Source organism: Cinclus cinclus, chromosome 8 (genome assembly GCF_963662255.1).
Source record: "Cinclus cinclus chromosome 8, bCinCin1.1, whole genome shotgun sequence".
NCBI lineage: Eukaryota > Metazoa > Chordata > Aves > Passeriformes > Cinclidae > Cinclus > Cinclus cinclus.
The window spans coordinates 22,101,158-22,119,059 of NC_085053.1; the positions used below are offsets into that span (position 1 = coordinate 22,101,158).

Consider the following 17,902-nt stretch of genomic DNA (forward strand, 5'->3'; position numbering starts at 1 on the left):
CTGCCAGCAACTTACCACAGTAAGGGTGGGGATTCAGGAGAAGAAACTCCCTCTGCCTTCAGCAAAATCAGGGAATACCAGGGCAGGGAAGATGGAGAGACAGGGTACAGTACCACAGGCAAAGACCACAGCGCAGCATCTCTCACTCCAGATGACCCTGGCCCACCCTGCCCCTGCAGCCAGGGGATGATGCCCGCTGGCTGCTCCCATCTCGCTTTGCAAGGCACTTTCATCCCCTCTCCCACGACCCAGGGGCAGGGCTGTTCCCCACAGAGAAGGTGGGTGAGAGCACAGTCTCAGCCAGAACACACAGCCTGGTCCACTTCCACCTACAATCACCTCCAGCTTCCAGAACTGACTGCCCCCGTGCTGGGTGGGGGGTGTCTCCTCTGTGTCCACAGCAAGTCCAGCTCCTCTCCAGCATTCCCTTTTCTGAGCTGGGCTGCACCAGTACCTGCAGCCCACGGAGCAAAGCCAGTATGCAGGAAGATGTCCAACCCAGCACACAGTCTTCAAGGTGCATCCATCGTGCAGGTAACAGAGAGATGCTGGAATATCCTCTCTTCAGCACTGTGTTCAGCATGGGGCAGAAAGCCAGCAGGCAAAAGTTAATAAATAACACCCAGCTGGCAGGCTGCAGCAGTGGTACCATGCTGCCTTCTCAGGATTTCAGGGCCCAAAAGGAGAGCAGAGATGTTTCTGAAGGCCCCCTCTAGGCTCCAGTTGAGCATCTCCTTCCTCCAGCCTTGCCCAGCCAGGGAGCAAAAGGAGCAGTGTTAGTAGAGTGTCTGTTAAAAAAAACCAAGTTCCTGGGATGGGGGTGGCATATCTACAGGGAAGGACTCTGCCCTGTGCAAGGGAAAGGGAGACCATAACAGGGAGCTGGAGGGAGCCCAGCATCTGCTTTTGCAGCCCAAAACAGGAGCCTGTATCCAGTCACCAGCCTCAGAGAGCTGCTGCCAACTGTGTCTCTGCACCGTGGGGGTCTCTGTGCTCTCCTGGTCCCCTTTGCTTCCAGCTGCCAGCCTCATGTCTGCTCTGCTGCTGCGACTGCTGGCACTGCCACCGCCCCCTCCTCCTTGGCAGGGGGCTCCATGAAGATTGGTGTCACTGACGACGGCTTCTTGGACCTGCAGGTGAGAGGGCTGGATGGGAGCAGGTATAGCTGATGGTTCCCCTCAGGATCCCAATTTCCAGCAGCACTGCCTGGCATGATGTCCTTGCCATGGGACATCCTCCAACCCTAAGAATGTATCCCGTCCCCCCTTCCACCACACTGATTAAGGAGTGAAACTGGTGTCCCCCAAGGATTGGGCTGAGACAGAAGTGGGTGATAGTGTGTGCCAGGCAGGGGACAGTGCCATAAGAATGGGGCATTACTCAGCCCTCCATATCCCTGATACTCACGAGTAGGGGGAGGCAGGGACCCCCACCACAAGGAAGTGGTTTTTCTTGCGGAAGAGTCGCCACAGCCCCTTGTGGTTCCCGCGGACATCCAGGTCCCAGATGTGGAGGCACTAGGATGGTGAGGAGGGAGGAAAAAGCATCAGAGCCTGGGGATGGACACCAGGGCCAGGTGTCTCCCGGCATGGGAAGAACCCCAACCCCTGCCCTCACTGAGACACAGCAGAGAGGGCTGCACCCCAAGACTGGGGTGGCACAGGGCTGCATCCCTCCAGCCACACCAAGAGCTTCAACATCACCCAGGGACAGCAAGAAGCCATTTGGTGAGCTGTGTCAATGCCATGGGAAAACCCAAGAAAAACAGCCAGGTGTTTCCCAGCGATGCAGAGACCAGTGAATAGCTGAGGACTGGCCACAGAGCCCTCACCTTGGCAAGTTGAGTCCAGGTGGTGAAATCCGCTTCCTGCTCCATCCTGATGAACATGACGTAGACCCTGCCCTCAGTGTCGGGCACAAAGGAGTCCTCACAGGGGTTCTTGCTGTGGTCCAAGACCTCAGCCTCACTGTGGAAATGGAACGAGGAGTGAGAGGGGACCCCCACCTTCTCCCTATTCCCACTGCAGAGTACTTCAGACATGCAAGATATGTCTGGGGCCACCAGGGCCACGTTCACCCCTGCTTTTGTTCTGGTTGGTTTACCCAGTGCATCTTGTGGTCTCCCCACCTTCCAGCAGGCACTCACCCCAGGAGACGATGAATTTCAGTCTCATAGTTATCCTTCCTCAAGCTGTTGGAGGAGGAGAGAACACAGAGATCAGGACAGAGTCAGATAGCTTGATCCAAATGTAAGACTGCCCCAGTGTAACACTAAAGACAGATGGAACCAATAAATGGAGAGCAGGGACTGCCACATAATCTTGAGATGTGGCAGCAAAACCATGACCCTTTAACCTGGAGCACAGGGTATCCAAACCCAACCTTGCAAATAACACTGCCAGGACTCCCCAGCAGAGGCCGGTGTGCTGATCCAGAAGGTTATGGCCGATACAGATGGGACATGACTCCAGCACAAGGAAACATGAGTCAGACCAAGCAACCGTTTCATCAAGGTCTCATTGTGGCCAGCACTCACCTCTCCACATTTTTAAGCTGGACATTTGGAACTGTGTTGAACTTGTGCTTCTTGAAATAGGCTTCCTGGGAGAAAGAGAGAGGGCAGGGAAGGAAAACCAGGTTTGAGCATTGGTCAGCAATACCTGGAGATGACCTCAAGCACCCCCTGGACACCACTTGGGGAGGTGTCCAAGTCAGAGGTCAGCACCAGGACAGGGCCTGGGGCCTGCGGGGGGTCACTCACATGGAAGTAGCCGTTCATGTTGAGCCCCACGATGCCGAAGTGGTAGGAGCGCGATATGTCCGGGATGATGCACTCCCGGCCCTTCCTCTGCTCAGGCATCCGCATCCACATGTCCCAGTCCCAGAGCTGGGGAAGGGAAACTGCTACTCACACTCAGCTCTGGGGACAGGCTTTGCTAGTGTGGCCATCCAGGGACCTTTCTGGGTGCCCACACCAGGTCCAGCCCCTTTGGCCACAGCTCTGTGGATGGTTATGTGCCTCCTCAAGTCACTGCCTGTCCCAAATCCATTCTGCTTGGGCATCCTTCCCAGCATAAGCACAGGGATAGCCCCTTCAGGAGCTGCACACCTAGTGACTGCATGAAGATCAGGGATTGCTGGTGGGCAGAGCTGGGGGTGTAGAAAAAAGGGTCCTTCCAAGGTACTCACCTTCTCAGGGGTTGGCCACTTTGGCTCCAGCTCATCCTTGTACAGGCTCTTCCGGAGCACCCATCCTAGGCCTGGCATGGTTTCCACACGGTACAGGAGGGAGGGGTCTTCAGCTGTGTGCTCATAGCCCTGCAACATTATGGGGAGTGCTCAGCACCCTGAACGCACCCGTCCCTCACCAAAAAAAGGGAGGCATCATGCTCCATTGAGATTCTTATCATGGGAAGAAGGGAACAGTCACTGGGAAGCACATGGCAGGGACAGGAGGCTGATTTGCAGGGGCACTTCTGAAGAGTCCAGGGCTGGGGAGACAGACCCACTTAGGAAGACAGTGGGGACATACACCCTGCTGTAAAGATGGAACCTGGACCCCAGTCTGACATGGAAACACAGGGCAGGGGTGGCCCTGCTCCACCATCCTTCCCTGACCCACCTGGTCATTCCAAGCAGAGATGCAGTACAGGCTCTCATCCTCCTCCAGAAGGTGTATTGATTGGCTCAGAAAGCTGAGGAAAGAGCTGACCTTAGTCAAACACCATTCTACCATGCAAACCAAGGCAAACCCTCCACCAAGAGATGAGCCACAACTGCTGGAACCACTTATCCCAATTTTCAGCCCAAGACAGCCGATGCTGGTGGGAGACCAGGGGAGGAGCACCGAAACAAGCTAAGATGCATCTCACCATGGGGAAAGGACAGCATTGTCTCCTCCCCATCCATCTTTTTTCCTTAAGAAGAAACAGGAGCCTCATTAAACACTGACCCTGTCTTCTGGCTAACGGGCAACTCCAACCATGTGAATGGATCAGTGTCCCCAAAAAGCCAACCAGGAAGACATTCCCAACCCTGAAGTTACCCTGCACTGATTGCCAGGACAGTGGCCTCAGACTCTGAAGGTGGAGCTCAGTTATATGACTTTTGCCTGGGGTCTGCTCAGCCTCAGACAAATGAGCTACAGCTGACAGGGATCTGGCCTCTCTTGAGCATCCAGAGAGTTTCCAGGAAATTATCCCACACAGGAACCCCCAATTTACCTGAAGAAGTCAACGGAAATATCAAGATCTTCCTCCAGAACCACAGCAAATTTAGCATCCTGTAGGGCAAGGAGAACATCAGAAGGATGGAGGTGAACAGGACAGAGCAGAGACACAAGCAGTGTGCTGTGTCTGTGTGGTTCCTTGCCCTGGAGGACTGATCCCAGCTCCTGTGGGACAGGGATCACAAATGCCAGGGGAAGGCTGTACTGCAGCGGTCTCACTCACCGGGAACAGGTTGAAGGTTGCAGTCAGACTGGCTTTGTAGTGCTACAAGAAAAGACAATCATTGCCTGTGCTAGAATCAACCTGGCACAGATCTGGGCCTAAGCCTGCCTCCCTCAAACGCTATCCCAGGTCCCTGGAAATAACTGTTCCAGGATTTGGAAAGCTCTCTCACCTGGGAAACTCTGGCATTTTTTATGCTGATGGGAGTGTGCTGTATTCCTGAGAGGCCAAACAGCTCCACAACATCCATTGGCTCCTGCAATGGAGAAATACAAAGCTCATCAAACGTGTGGGCCATTCTCCCCTCCCATGCCAGTGTCAGCACCCCAGGACAACAGGAACATTCCCTGCCTCTGGCTGTCTTCTTGGAGACTAGTGAGGCTCAATATAGACCCTGCAGCACAGAACTTGCCAAACCCTTGAGGCCCTTCAGCCCTTTAGTATCACCACGAGTTTGTTAGCTCTTTTTACACTCAAAGTTGTATCCAAGAATATGTGAGAGGTCCCAGATTCTCAGCCCCCCACAGACAGTGCAGAAAGGAAACAGGTATAGCAAGGACCACCTAGTAGCTGCTCAATGGCAAGACCACAATCAACTCAATTTTCTCTCACAGTTACCATGAAAAAGATCTTTCTGACAAGCACAGGGGTCAGAAGTAGTTCACATTTGGGCTGACATATTTCTGCCCCAAGAAGGAGCCACCAAGGCTTTCTCCCTCCCCTTACTGTGCATCCCACCTCCTAGCCACAAAAGAGAGAAGGAGCTTCCATTGCACCAACCCTTCCCGCCTTCCCTGGTATCCACCATGGCAGCTCAAGCATCCAGGCTGCCCCCTTGTAGCTAAGGGATGCTGCTCCAGTTGCCATGGCAATGGATGCTGCTATCTTTAACTGCTCTGATGTGGTGCAGCAAGAGCCTGCATAAACAAGCCAGCTTCCCCAGCCCCACAATGTGGGAGTGGTGGGAGAGATCTGCAAGGAAACAGCTGTCTACATCCCAGGGCAAGCAGGCAGTACCTCACTGGATGCTGCAGAGATGAGGCCTAGCAAGCTCCTGAGATCTACTAAGATCCCACATGCCTGTCCCAGAGTACATTTCACTGCCAGAGAGACAGGGCTTTCAGTGGGACTCTCCAGGGCTATACAGGGTTGAGTGAGAGGAAGGTCTTTGCCTCTAATGGGCCAGTTCTCCTCTACCTGACCCCAGCTTTCACTAACCTCAAGCTTCCAGCCTTGGCAAAATACACAGTTTTGTATCTCTTTGCCTCTTACTGAGAATGGAGCTGGAGAGGCATGGCTGGACTGGTTTGTTCCTCTCCATGTGAAGCAGCTGGATAGCTGGTGTTACACCCAGAGCGTGCCCAAGGGGCTGATGATGCTCATTAAGTGAGAGAAGGGGACAAGGAGAGTCTGGCACGACCATAACGTGCCATTCCTGCACACCAACCCTTCCTGACATGGGGAGGGCTTTGGGAAAGGCCAAGGCAGCTTTATCCACATCCATGGCTTGGCTAACTTTGGCTGCATTGTATAGGAGCAGGTGAGGAGCAGTGTGACACACAGCAGAAGGAAGGTGACCAGGCTCTCAACTTGCCACCTTCCAGGGACTGGGCCAGCACTGGTTTGGGGGAGCATGGGGCTGGCCACAAGGATCTCTGGCAATGCTCTCACCTCGTAGTACCCATCGATGAAGACTGTGATCATCTGTGGGTTGACACCCTGAGCCGACAGCAAGGAACGCAACATCCTGAGGAGAGACAGAGGGGCCTGAGTGCAGCACAGCCCCAGTGGGCACAGGCCCTTCAGCACAGGGGTATGGATCCCTTGGGATTGGGGAAAGTGTGCATGGTTAGGGAATGGGACCTACCTATGCCTTGCCTCCCCTCCCCCAAGGTCTGCCCTTGGTGCTCATGCAACCCCAGGAAGAGGCTGGATCCTGCCAGCAGGAAGTGCCTGGGTCATGCCAGGTCTTGGGGCACGGAGCACAGGAGCCGTGTCCTCTGGGAGTGCTTACCTGTACAGGTAGTTGGGGCGGTTCCCTGCAATGACAGCTACTGGCACGTCAAAGACTTTATTGTCTTTGAGCTGGAAGAGAACAAGGTGTGTGAGTGGGGGTGGGAGAGGCCATGCAAACCAAAATGATGCTGTGATTCTATGCCACTGAGAGCAGGACGCAAGGAGTAGGGACCCACTGTTAAGACAGCAGAGCTGCATAGCCCTATCTCTTGGCTCAGGGCCACACCAACCAACCAGGATGCCCTCAGCACTACTAGAGACCCTGCCAGCTTCCCTTCTTCACCTCACCTCTGACTCAGCTCCAAAATCGCAGTTTGCATCCATTCAAAGACCTGTGATTGAACCCTTCAGCACTGTGCCAAGGACAGCCCAAAAGTCACAATAGCTGCCCTGTCTCTAGATGTTCAGGCTCTGCTCCTTACAGTGATATCACTAGAATAAGACCACTATTCCTGGCAACTCAGAGCAAAGGAATTGCCCTGCCCCAGCATGACCTGCCTCCAGGTATTCACCTCACCTTTGCTGGGGCTAAGGGCCTGCCCAGGGGTAGTCTGCATCACTCAGCTGGTGCTTAAGGACAGTGCTCTGCATCAGCTGCAAAAAACACCTGGTCCAGCCCAGCCCTCCCTCCTGGAGCCTTCCTTGCATTCTGCCCCTGCACTCACGGGATCAGGGTTGAACTCGATGGGTGTGGGGTCTTTGCAGCTGCAGACACTGCCATAACCTTCCACTTTGCTGCAGAACCTCTTGCGGCGCCGGTTCAGCTCCGTGTCAGGCCAATGGCACTCAGCATCTGGAGGTACCAGGGAGGAAAAACAGACCTGTCACCCCCACACTCACCTTGGGTGTTCCAGGCTGGGATACCACACACATGGCTCTCCCTGGGCTCAGCCAGCAAGCCAGTCCCTGGCAGTGAACGAGCAACACTTTGGATGCCAGATACAACCCCAGGAGGCATTCAGAGCCCAACCCCATCTCTAGCCTCTCTGAGCAGCAGCGGGTTGTTCAAGGTCAACAGTGAGAAAACAGACCAGACCAGTCTTGTTTGGAGAGGTGACAATTAGCCATGTTCCCTCTTCTCCATCCTCACCTTTCTCAACAACTATGCCTGGAATTTTCATGGAAGCAGGATGAAAGGGAGCTAAGCCAATTTTAAAAGTTACCATCATCATCATGTCAAAAAGCCTTAAATCCAGACCCAAGGCTTTGACTTAAACCCAGGTGGCAGGAAAACATCTCCCAGAGATACCACAGAGCAGCCTCTATTTCCTACCTTCCACAGATGTCAGGTGAACTTCTGTCTTCAGCAGAACAGGGTCACCCCACGTTGAGAGGGCAGGTGACTTGGCGTGCTTCTCCCCATACACTTCTCCTGGAGCAGAAACACAGGGTCAGGACTGCCTGGAAGTACCTAGTCCTACTTTGTCAGGGCATGACCAAGGGCTGTCAGCCTGGGGGACAGCTTGGCACCTTCTCCCATTGGCCTCTGGCAAAGTGCTGAAGGAACATGCTCTGCCTCCATACCCTCCCTTACTCCCAGGAATGGAGACTGTCTGCGATTTGTTCCCTGTTCATAGAGCCTCTTGAGGATGGGCTGCATTTGTCCTTAACTGGCTTCTCCCAAAGAAAGGAGCCACAAACCCTCTTCCAGCCTGTGCCAGACTTACCCCCCTTCTTCCCCACAAATGTCCACATGTCTCTCCAGCTCAGGAATGGTGCAACTTGGCTCCCCAGGCTTTTCAGGACATTCTTGGCTGTCTCCTTAAGATGAAAGGAGCCTTCGTCCTGGAACAAAACACACCCCTGCAGCTGAGGTCTGGCTCCTGACAGGGAAAAGTCTCCCATCAATACCAAAGGGGTAGAGGGCCCACTCCTACCCTTGAAGAAGTTAAGCTAGAAAACTTCAGGGTCTCTGTGCTACTACAGCTCTCGGTGAATTCATGATAACCCACAGGGAGGTCAGAGGAGTCATGAACTGTTTCCTTGAGACCAAATTGTTTTCAAGCACGGCCATGTGTTAAGCAACACTTCACACAGCTAAACATGAAACCTTGAAGCAGTGCAGTGCTGCTTCCACAGCAGCCCAGACCTAGCACAGTCTACAGGGCCCCTGTAAAACCTGGAACTGGGAGCCAGAAGGATCCCACCACATCCTTTTATTTCCCTATGTCCATTCTCTACCTAACCCCTTGTCTATTGCTGCGATTCTGTGATTTTTGCTCTCCTGCTTTGCTGGGCACAGCAGTGCCTGCAGCAAGAAGGAAGAGCAAGAGGACATGAGAGTCAATCCAGACTGGGAGTCACAGCCCCATGGGGATGTGACATTTAATCCTGGGAATGACTGATGACATTCGGGAGGTTATTGCCCAGATGAGCCTCAGGACATCTTGACTCAAGATGACCTTTTTTTTTTTTTATATTAGGGTCACATACCTTAATGGTGAAGATCAGGATCCGGCCCCGGGCAACCATGTTGAGGAAAAGTACCATGGCTTCATCTTCATGGGGGGAATATGTGTCAAAGACCCTCTTGGCCATCACATGACCCTGTTGGTATTCATACGTCAGATGGATCTTAAATACTGCATGGTATGGGCACACAGAATTATGGAAATCTGCCCTGGAAGCCTCATTCCCTAAGCAACACAGGGAGTGGCTTTTCCGGTATGCCAAGGAGTTAATCCCCACAGTTACTCCCCAGGCAAGCTCAGCCCTCAGGCCTTCCTGCACGGAGGTCCATGGGAAGTGTAACTCAACCTCACAACTCCTCCCCTGCCTGCTCCCCAAGGACAGCAGGCAGCATAGGAAACCCTTCAGGGACTCTCTGGGTGACCATGTCATGCTCTGCAAACTGCACACAAAAAAACATTCAGGGACTTCCCTCCTGGCTGCCCCTGGCCTCAAGCACCCAACAGTTCAGGAGCAAGGACAAACTGCCCAGTAAGAAAGACACGGGGATGTTTTACCGTGGCCTGATTTAAGACGATGACATGGATCCCTCTTCCCTGCTCCCGAGCCTCATCTTCCAGGACCTGCAAATGGATAAAGATGATGAAAACTGTATGCCAAGACCTCTTCTTATCCCCTGCCCATTCTGCATAGCAGACTCCCCCAAACATGAGGCAAATCTCTTTGGGTTTGCTTATGGCAGTGATGGGTGCCAGAGTAGAAGTCCTGGAAGCAGAACTTCTTGCCAGCCACTGAAGTGCTCTCACCACTGTTGTTTGTGGCCTCACCCGTTCAGCTCTGTCCACCCTCTGCTCACAGGACAGCCAGCACCCATCACTCACCGTTGTCCCATCCACGGCCACATAGACCTTAGACCTGCTGGAGTACACCTCGACATCCAGGACCTTCTTGTTATTGACAGGGTGCCTGGGGACCTCCACATTCAGCATCTCGTCATCTACAGCAGAGAAATTCCCAGTTTCAACCAGTCAAGGCACCTCTAGCTTGTCCCTGCTCTGTGCTAGCCCAGCCAAACATCCAGAAGGGCATGCCCAGCAGGCACCCCAGCCCCAGGAGTCATGGGTCAGAATTTACAGGGATGGCAGGTACGGGGAAATATCAAATGACAACAGCTCTGGCCTCGGCTGACCCCACAGAGATCTCTGCAGCCAAATGTGCTAAAGCCTTCAATAGACAGACCAGGAAGGGAGCAGCATTTTCTATTAATTTTTGTTAAACTCACATGCACAGACCTGTTTTTTGTGATGTAGCTGATCACAAGTTAGCCCTGACTTAAAGAAACTGTCCAGTTTCCTTGCTTTCAAAGCACAACAGGATGCTGCCCCTCACCATAGTCCTGTGCAGACTCCTCTTCCTCTTCATAAGCAGCTCTCCTGGTGTCCAAGATCAGCTTGATGTTCACAATTACGGTCACAAGCAGGAAGAGAACAGCACCTGTCTGCAATGAAGGATGTTTTGCATTAGAAATTTCTAAGTAACAACCCCATAACCCCATATCTGCCTTGGCACGGGCTGCAGGGCACCCCAAGGAGATCCTGCATGGGATCACAAGCATCTGATATTTCCCCTGATTTTTTTCTGAGGAAAGCAAAGAGAAAGAAATACAGGTGTCCGAGTTTCATGATGAAATGCATTCATCAGTTGGAGAGCACTGACTCCTTGATATGTGAGAATTAACCCACTTCCCATATGTCCCTACTTCCAGATCTGGGAGCAGATTCCTGCTAAAGTATTGCATCAAGGTTGAGGGTCCCTGCAGGCAAAGAGTTTGGTAATTCAGAGTTATAGCTCCCAGGGTAACCTTAACTTCTGCCTCTGCTGCAGCATCATTACTCTCATCTGTCCCTCTGGAACCAGAGGATGCACAGAGGAGAGGAGATGCTGTGCAGCTGAATCAAGCAAAGGCAAGAAGCTGAGCTCTGATTTCGGGAAACTGCACTGTACCACAGGCTGCAGAGACCAGTCTGCAGCAAACTTCAGCTGCAACCCTTGAGGGTGCTGACACAGAGGGCTTGGGAAGGTCTAGGGGCTGGGGAACAGACCCTTGATTCTCTTGAGGTCATTAATGGGGCTGGGATGACACACTGGCCTGCCCTTGGTGAGAGGCACTAAAATGATTCTTGCCCTGTCTGTCCAGCTACTGCCTCAAAGCTCCGTGTTGCTGCTATCTCTGCCAAGTAGGTTCAAGGAGTAACTGAGGAAAATGGAAAACCAGCAGTAAGACAACATGATGGTATAAATGTCACTATGGCATTTTGGCTTGCTAATTTGCTGTTGACTCAGGACTATGAGCACCTTTTGGGATCTGTGCACTGAAAGATTGTAATTAAGCACGAACAGAGCTGTGGGCTCATGGAGAGGCAGCGAGGCCACCTCACCAACCTGCCCAGACCTTCTGCCCTGATCAGCACTGGGGACATGAGGGAACAGCCCTGGTGACTAGAGCAAATAAGGAATAAGAATTAAGTAAGACCAGGAGCCAGGTCTGGCAGAGCTGGCTTAGTCACAGCTGATGAATGCCCGGCTGCTGTAGACCTGGCTATTCCATACCTGCAGCTCTGGTCTAGTCTGAAGCCAAATTTTCATCTGTGCTTTAAGCAGTGCCACAAAGTACAGAGATGTGTGCAGGCTCTAGCCCATTGCCCCAGCATGGTGAGCAGTACCTGCCTGAATGACCAGACCCATTCCCAAGACTTGAACACCCTATCAGACACAGAACTGAGCAGTCCTCTTGCCCAGGGAGCCTGCACAAGCTTTTGTCCTCCCAGGCATGTGCCTCCCCTGCTCCCTCCCACAGCAACCAACTGCCAGATCTCATGAGCTCCTCTCAGGAAAGGCCCCTTTTCTGTGTTCTGCTGCTAATGGGGCCAAACCTTCCTGTCCTTACAGCCCCAGACACCCCCCCAGGATGCTGTCTCCACCAAGGATTAGCTGTTTTACAGCACAAGCAAACAAGCCTGAGGCATTCCCAGACACCAGCTGCCTCTGGGGCATGAGATCCTGTTACCAAGCCCTATTTTCTGTATCCACCTGTTGTGCCTTGTACCAGGCTTGGTTTGCAAATCAAAGTGCTGAACCCTGCAGAACTCAGTATGGGTCCAGAGCCAGCTGGAGCAATCAGTTGGTTTCTAACTGAAAAATTCCCGAGGCCACCTAGATAACAGTATCTCCTCCCATAGCCACTCAACAGGTCTGTTGGCACCTGAAAGGGGCTGCTACACATGGCAGACCCTTCCACATATGGGCACTTGGAGGCAGCTTCTTGGGGAACAAGTTATGCTTCCTCAGCATGTGAGGTCACCCAGACTGTCAGCAGACACACTTCCACCCATGCAGCTGCTCCACAAACCTGTAAATCCTGTAGATTATCCCTCTTAATCTACTGCAGGGCTGTGGGTGGCTCACCTGACACAGCTTCCGCAGAGCACGCTGGTTCATCAGCTTGTACTTCCAGGCAAGATACCAGCTCCGCTTCTTGTGGGGCTTCACAGCGGGGTTGGGCTTCCACTCGTCCATAGTCCTGGGGGCTGGCACAGGGGGCAGCCGTGTGGGGCGGGGGTCAGGATGTGTGCTGCTGTCCTCTCATGTCCATTGGGGCTCCCTGAAGGGAAGGGTGAGGGTGACGGAGGTGCCTTCAAACCCTCTCCTCAGTAAAGACAGAGCCTGGCACAAGCAGTGGCTGTGGACCCGACTCATGTGCTGTGAGCAAAAGCGCTTTGGAGTCTCCCTGCCTGCCATAACTCCTGCTGAGAGCAATGCGGGAGGCCAGGCTTTGCTGCAGGTTGAGGGGAAGCCCCTGAACTCATGGGCACTGACGGCCCCTGCTCCAGGCCAGCCCCTCAGCGAGGCTGCTGCAGTGCCATGGGCCCACTCCCACACTCTGGGAAAGAGAAGCAGCCCAAAATCACAAGCAAACAATAGATCCTGGACCATCAGTTGTTACGGAATGGGCCATGGTCGGCCATATGTGCCAGAGGGGTCCCCGGTGGAGAGACATCCTCCCCACTAACGGCCCCATCCCCGCTATCGAGGCTCAGCCAGCCCGGAGACGGCGAGCAGCACCGGGCCAGCGTCCTACCAGGGAGCTTACAGCACCCCTGGACAGAGCAGCCGTGCCAGCGGGAGGCCCGGCGCCGTGCGGAGAGCAAACCGCTGGGCCTGGGCGGGATGCGGAGCCCCGGCAGAGCCAGGGACCCGTCTGGAGCACAGCGTGCCCCAGCAAGGCCAAGCAAGGGGGGGAGAGGAGCGCTGAGAGGTCCGGAGGCACTCGGGGGGCGGAGGTGGCGAAAGGCGCCCAGGCGCTCCGGGCGGGGCGAGAGAGCCGGGCGTCTGAGGGCGGCAACGAGCGGCGGCGGGGAGAGGGGGAAGCAGGCGCTTGGGGACCGCGGGGAGTCCGGGGAGGGCCGGAAGGCGTGTGCGGGCCGCGCTACTCACGGGGAGGCTGAGGCGGGGCTGGGCCGGGCAGGGCAGGGCCGGTCCCGGCTCGGCGGTGCCGCCGCCGCCGCCCCGAGCACCCTCCGCGCCGCTTCCGGCGCCGCAGCGACACCGCGGGGGCGCGGCCGGCGCCGGCCCCGCCCCCGGCCCCGCCCCGCGCCGCTCCGCGCGCCCCGGCGGACCTCGCTGGTGCGCGGGCAGGTGGCGGCGGGGGCGGGGCCGGGGGGCGGGGCCTCGGTAGGGGCGGGGCCGAGCGCGGGCCGCGGTGACAGCGCGGCCGCCGCTGCCCCACCCGCATGGAGGGCGGCGGGGAGGCGCTGCCCGCGGACCTGCGGGACCTGGCGGGCAAGGTGGGACGTCGCCCGCCCGCCGTTCTGCTGCGGGGGCTGCGGGCCGACGCCGCCCCCGCTCCGCCGGCTCCGCCGGCGCCTCCCGCGACACCCGCACCGGCCCGCGGTGCCCACCCGCCGCTCGCCGAACGCCTCCGGACGCTCCGCCTCGAGCTGGTGAGTGCCGCGGTGCCCGGGAGCGCTGTCGGCCGTCCCCCGGTAACTGACCGTCCCAACCTGCGGTCACCGCAGCTCTCTCGGTCAGCCGCTCGCTTTCCCCGGTGACCGTCCCGGATAGTGCCCTCGCTCTGCCTGCAATTTGGGGAACCCCCCCTTGCTCCTCCGTGTGCGGGTCAGCAGCCCCCAGCTCATACCCCTTCCCCGGCCCACGCAGCATCCATCCCCCTCGGCCAGCTCCGTCCTGCCCCGCTCGCACCCCCAGACGCCGGTTCCGTCGCGGATCGCGGTGTCCGGGTTCAGAATTTAGGGCAGGGACCTTCGCCAAGGGCATGGTGGTGAATCTTCCCTCCCCCGGGTGTGACCCCCAGGGTGACAAGGCACAGGCATCGCTGGAAGCTTTCCCGGGGCTCGGTTCCTGCGGGGGCTCTTCGGGTGGCTCGTAAAGGGGTGTGCTGCGGCGGCAGCCTTTCCCGGGAATGCTGGTGGCAGCTTCCTTGCCTCCCTCTTTCGTGGAGGGAGCAAATACCGGCGATGCCTGCGCCTCCGGGAAACGTGGCGAGGTTGGGCAATGGGTTCAAGTGCAGCTGGGGGAAGGGACTCTCCCACGCATGAACATGCCGAGCGGGTGGGAATGAGCATTGTTTCCATAGGGAAACGGGCTAAATACGCCCGCATCCCCGCGTGCCCTCGGGGGGCTGGAGCAACACCCTGACAACAGCCTGAGCCCTCCACTTTGGCTGATTCAATATTCCCATCCTGCAAGAGCTTTCATCCTCCCTCTGCTTTCATCCTCCCTCCGCAGCGGCTTCCAGGCTGCACCCTGACCGGAGGAGAAAGGTCTCTGGGGCAGCGCGGTGTTCGCCCTGCCCAGGTGCAAGCAGCCTCAGCCTATGGCTACCAAGGCCTGGCTTGAGCAGGGCATTATTCATCTTGGCTCAGAAAGGCATTTCCTTGCCCTGCCTTGGCTCTTCTGGCTGGCCAGTGATGAAGTGGGGACACCTCATACCCAGATCAGCAGCTTGGAATTGGACCCCAGGTGCCAAAACCCAGCACAGGGCTCCCCTCATCTCGCCATCCCCATGAACAGGGACCAGAATTCCCCCTCCCCCCCCCTCCCCCCCGCCCCCGAGCAGCAGGAAACCAGCAAACCCAATGCTCAGAGGATAAGCTGGCCTGGGAGTGGGCGGTGGGAGGAGAATTTAGCAAATTCCCACTCTCGCCTTCTCATCTGAGGAGGAAGATTTATCCCTAGGGTTAGATATCTTGAAAGGAGAAGGTGCCTGAGGTTTTTTGCATGCTGGGGAGGGGAGCAGGGCTGCATCTGCCTGTGGAGAGCATGAGGAGTGTTACAGTCCCTTGTACAGCTGTCCTTGGTGCGAGGTCGTGCAGTGAACTTCAGTGCATCTGGAGGAGTATAGAGAGTGGTCTGTGCTGGGTCTCCCACAGAGAGAGGAGAGGGGTTCCTTGGAGTGCAATGGGGAGGTCAGGCTGGAGTGAACTAGCAGCAAATTGATGGCTGACTCCTTCCAGCAAGCAGTATGGGAAGTGGGGAGTGTTATCCCACCCTCTGCTTTTGGGTTGGTTCCCCTCGCATCTCTGACAGTTGCAGTTCTGCATGAGGCAGAGAAAAATGGGGAACCCCCACCAGGGGTTTCCAGCCCTCCTTCTCCTCCATCATCCCCCTGCCAAGGCCAGATGCTTTAGCAGTGCGTGCAGAAAAGTCCATTGTAGGCAGTTTTTTAAATAACTTGCCTAGAAAGGAAATTTCTGCACTTGGAAGCTGGCTCCTGCCCCAGTCTGGGCACATCCCTGCTATTTTTTATTTAAATCCAGCTTGAGGAGCATGAGGAGGGGGTGTGAGGGCTGATGTTGGATCTTTATAAGTCTTTGACCCTTTTTTTTTCTCCTGTCATCTGGAGTGAGAGATGTCATGTGTTGAAATCCTGGCTGGAGTTTTCCCAGGCTCCTTCCTCGGATGCTTCTATGGCTGTGCTGGCTGTGGGACTGGAGACAGGGGTCTCAAGAGGCTCTGGGGTCACCATGGGCGGGCAAGTGACTCCCAGGATACCAGATGCTGAGGATCAGGCACTGTGCTTAAAAATGATCCCTGGGGAGTGCATGGATTTCTGTCACAGCTTGCTGGTGCGGGGCACAGGATGTATTTGAGAAGGAGTCCATAGGCATCTGCAGCCCTCAGGCTGCCTGTATGTGCCCTGCAGTGGGTTTTTTCCCTTTCCCCCCATTGTGGCCTTATTTCCTTTCCTGGCAAAATATTTGCGTCCTGTGTAAGGGAAATCCAGTGGCTTTTGGCGGTCAGTATCATACAGACAGGAATGTCTTGGCACACAGGGCTTTCCATTAGGAAAACAGATGTTTCTGCAGCAACTGAGGTTTGCAAAGAGCTTCCCCAGGCTCGGAGGGGCAGGAGTCAGCGAGGCGAGTGGTATGATCTGCAACGCCTGTCCTGCTTGTTCTCCTGTTTTGGGAGTGATTTGGTTCTCCACATCCTGCCATGCGACATTGTCACCAGGCTTGGTTCATACCCTAGAATGTGGGAAGTAAAGGCATGAAGGGACCAGCCTGGGGGAGTGCTGGTGATCCAGCCAGGCACTTACACTGAGCAATGCCTGATCCTATTGCCCTGCCAGCAGCCTTCCAGGTCTTGAAGGATGCTCTGGGATCAGATCTGCAACCAATCCCTCCAGTTCCTTGCTTGGTCCTTGTTCCCACAGAAAATAGCAACACAAGTTCCCTGGATTTATTTCCCTGAGGGGGTGGTGGCTGGTGGGAGCCATAAGTTGTTGGTCGCTGACGGCCGTGTCCCCAGGTCACGGTTCCCTGCAGGATGTTCTCCCATACCATGCTCTTCATCAAGCAGCTTAGGACACCTGTAGCCACCACAGTGACACCTCTTCCAGGTTGGGCTGGGACACGGGGCCCCTGGGTCGCCTCAACCCCCTGTGCTCTCTCTCCCCCCCAGGCTTACCTGCGAGCGGTGGATGTGAAGATCCTGCAGCAGCTGGTGGTGGTGAACGAGGGCATCGAGGCTGTGAAGTGGCTGCTGGAGGAGCGGAGCACCCTGACCAGCCGCTGCAGCAGCCTGGCCAGCAGCCAGTACAGCCTGGTGGAGAGCCAGGAGGCCTCACGGCGGGGCAGCTGGGACAGCCTGCAGGACCCCAACGACAGGCTGGACAGCATCTCCGTTGGCAGCTACCTGGACACCTTGGCTGATGACATGGATGAGTACTCCCACAATGCTGCTGAAACTGCCGCTGCATCCACATCGGGCAGAGCCCTGGCCAGGGCAGAGCAGGATTGGGTCAGGATCGACCCCGAGAGGGGTCTTGCAAAGCAAGAGAAGGACAAAGAGGAACATGAGTGGCCCCATGTGGACCTCTCCCCACCTGCGTTGCCCCAGGATCACTGGTTTGCTAAGGAGCCCCAGGTGGCCAATGGGTATTTGGGCCAGCAGTCCCCCTCTCTGGAACCAGACAGAGACACCAGATCACTGCCAGGGGCCAGGGAGAGGTTGGGGAAGGGAAATCCAGATGGGAAGGCTTGGAAAGCTGAGGCTGACCTTGAGAACTGCAAACTCAACAGCAAACTGCACCTGGAGTACGATGCCCATTGGCGCTGGCTCCAGTCACAGGATGATGTGACATTCTTATAGCCCATGGCTTCACCTTCCCAGTCCAGCTCTCCCAGCAGCCCACTCTGCTTCACTTGTCTGTGCTTGGGAGAGTTGGGGTGGCTGGAGAGGGGGACCAGGCTGGCTTGGTGGTGTTGCACTGTTTCTCTGATGGCCCCAATAGCATTTGGTGATGCAGCCATAAGGGATTGGGTGGCTGCCCTGCAGCATATTTCTGGGAGAGGAGGGGTGAGGTGGGTCCTGGTAGATTTAATCCTTTGCTCTAGGGTATTGCTTGCAGGTGGCTGGACACCCCTCCGTTGTCCTTGGTGGTGGTGGGTAAACCTGGGACAGTGGTGTTCCTGGGATGTCTCCCTCTAGTCCTCAGCTTCCTG

The 17,902-nt window shown here is 55.8% G+C and overlaps 2 protein-coding genes across 2 annotated transcripts; one reads left to right on the top strand and one right to left on the bottom strand.

Annotated features, from left to right (window-relative positions):
• Nucleotides 1–1,003: 1,003 nt before the first annotated feature.
• POMGNT1 (protein O-linked mannose N-acetylglucosaminyltransferase 1 (beta 1,2-)) lies at nt 1,004–12,452 on the bottom strand. Its single transcript, XM_062497209.1, has 21 exons — nt 12,342–12,452; nt 10,266–10,374; nt 9,758–9,873; nt 9,434–9,499; nt 8,901–9,014; nt 8,135–8,252; nt 7,741–7,839; nt 7,133–7,260; nt 6,466–6,536; nt 6,123–6,198; nt 4,624–4,707; nt 4,452–4,493; nt 4,224–4,282; nt 3,623–3,695; nt 3,190–3,318; nt 2,762–2,887; nt 2,537–2,601; nt 2,147–2,191; nt 1,832–1,967; nt 1,408–1,517; nt 1,004–1,130 (listed from the first exon to the last, which is right to left on the bottom strand). The coding sequence occupies exons 1-21, from the start codon at nt 12,450–12,452 to the stop codon at nt 1,028–1,030; spliced, it is 1,980 nt and encodes a 659-aa protein (XP_062353193.1). The 3' UTR covers nt 1,004–1,027.
• A 1,214-nt stretch (nt 12,453–13,666) lies between these two features.
• On the top strand, nt 13,667–17,549 carry LURAP1 (leucine rich adaptor protein 1). Its single transcript, XM_062497014.1, has 2 exons — nt 13,667–13,876; nt 16,860–17,549. Exons 1-2 carry the CDS (start codon nt 13,667–13,669, stop codon nt 17,547–17,549), a joined length of 900 nt encoding a protein of 299 aa, XP_062352998.1.
• Nucleotides 17,550–17,902: the final 353 nt, after the last annotated feature.

Coding starts and splice junctions, on each gene's coding strand:
- LURAP1 (XM_062497014.1), top strand. CDS start 13,667: ATGGAGGGCGGCGGGGAGGCGCTGCCCGCGGACCTGCGGGACCTGGCG. Junction 13,877..16,859: donor GGACGCTCCGCCTCGAGCTG/GTGAGTGCCGCG, acceptor TCTCCCCCCCAG/GCTTACCTGCGAGCGGTGGA.
- POMGNT1 (XM_062497209.1), bottom strand. CDS start 12,452: ATGGACGAGTGGAAGCCCAACCCCGCTGTGAAGCCCCACAAGAAGCGG. Junction 8,253..8,900: donor TCCTGATCTTCACCATTAAG/GTATGTGACCCT, acceptor GTTTTGTTCCAG/GACGAAGGCTCCTTTCATCT. Junction 1,131..1,407: donor GTCCCTGCCTCCCCCTACTC/GTGAGTATCAGG, acceptor TCTCACCTGCAG/GTCCAAGAAGCCGTCGTCAG.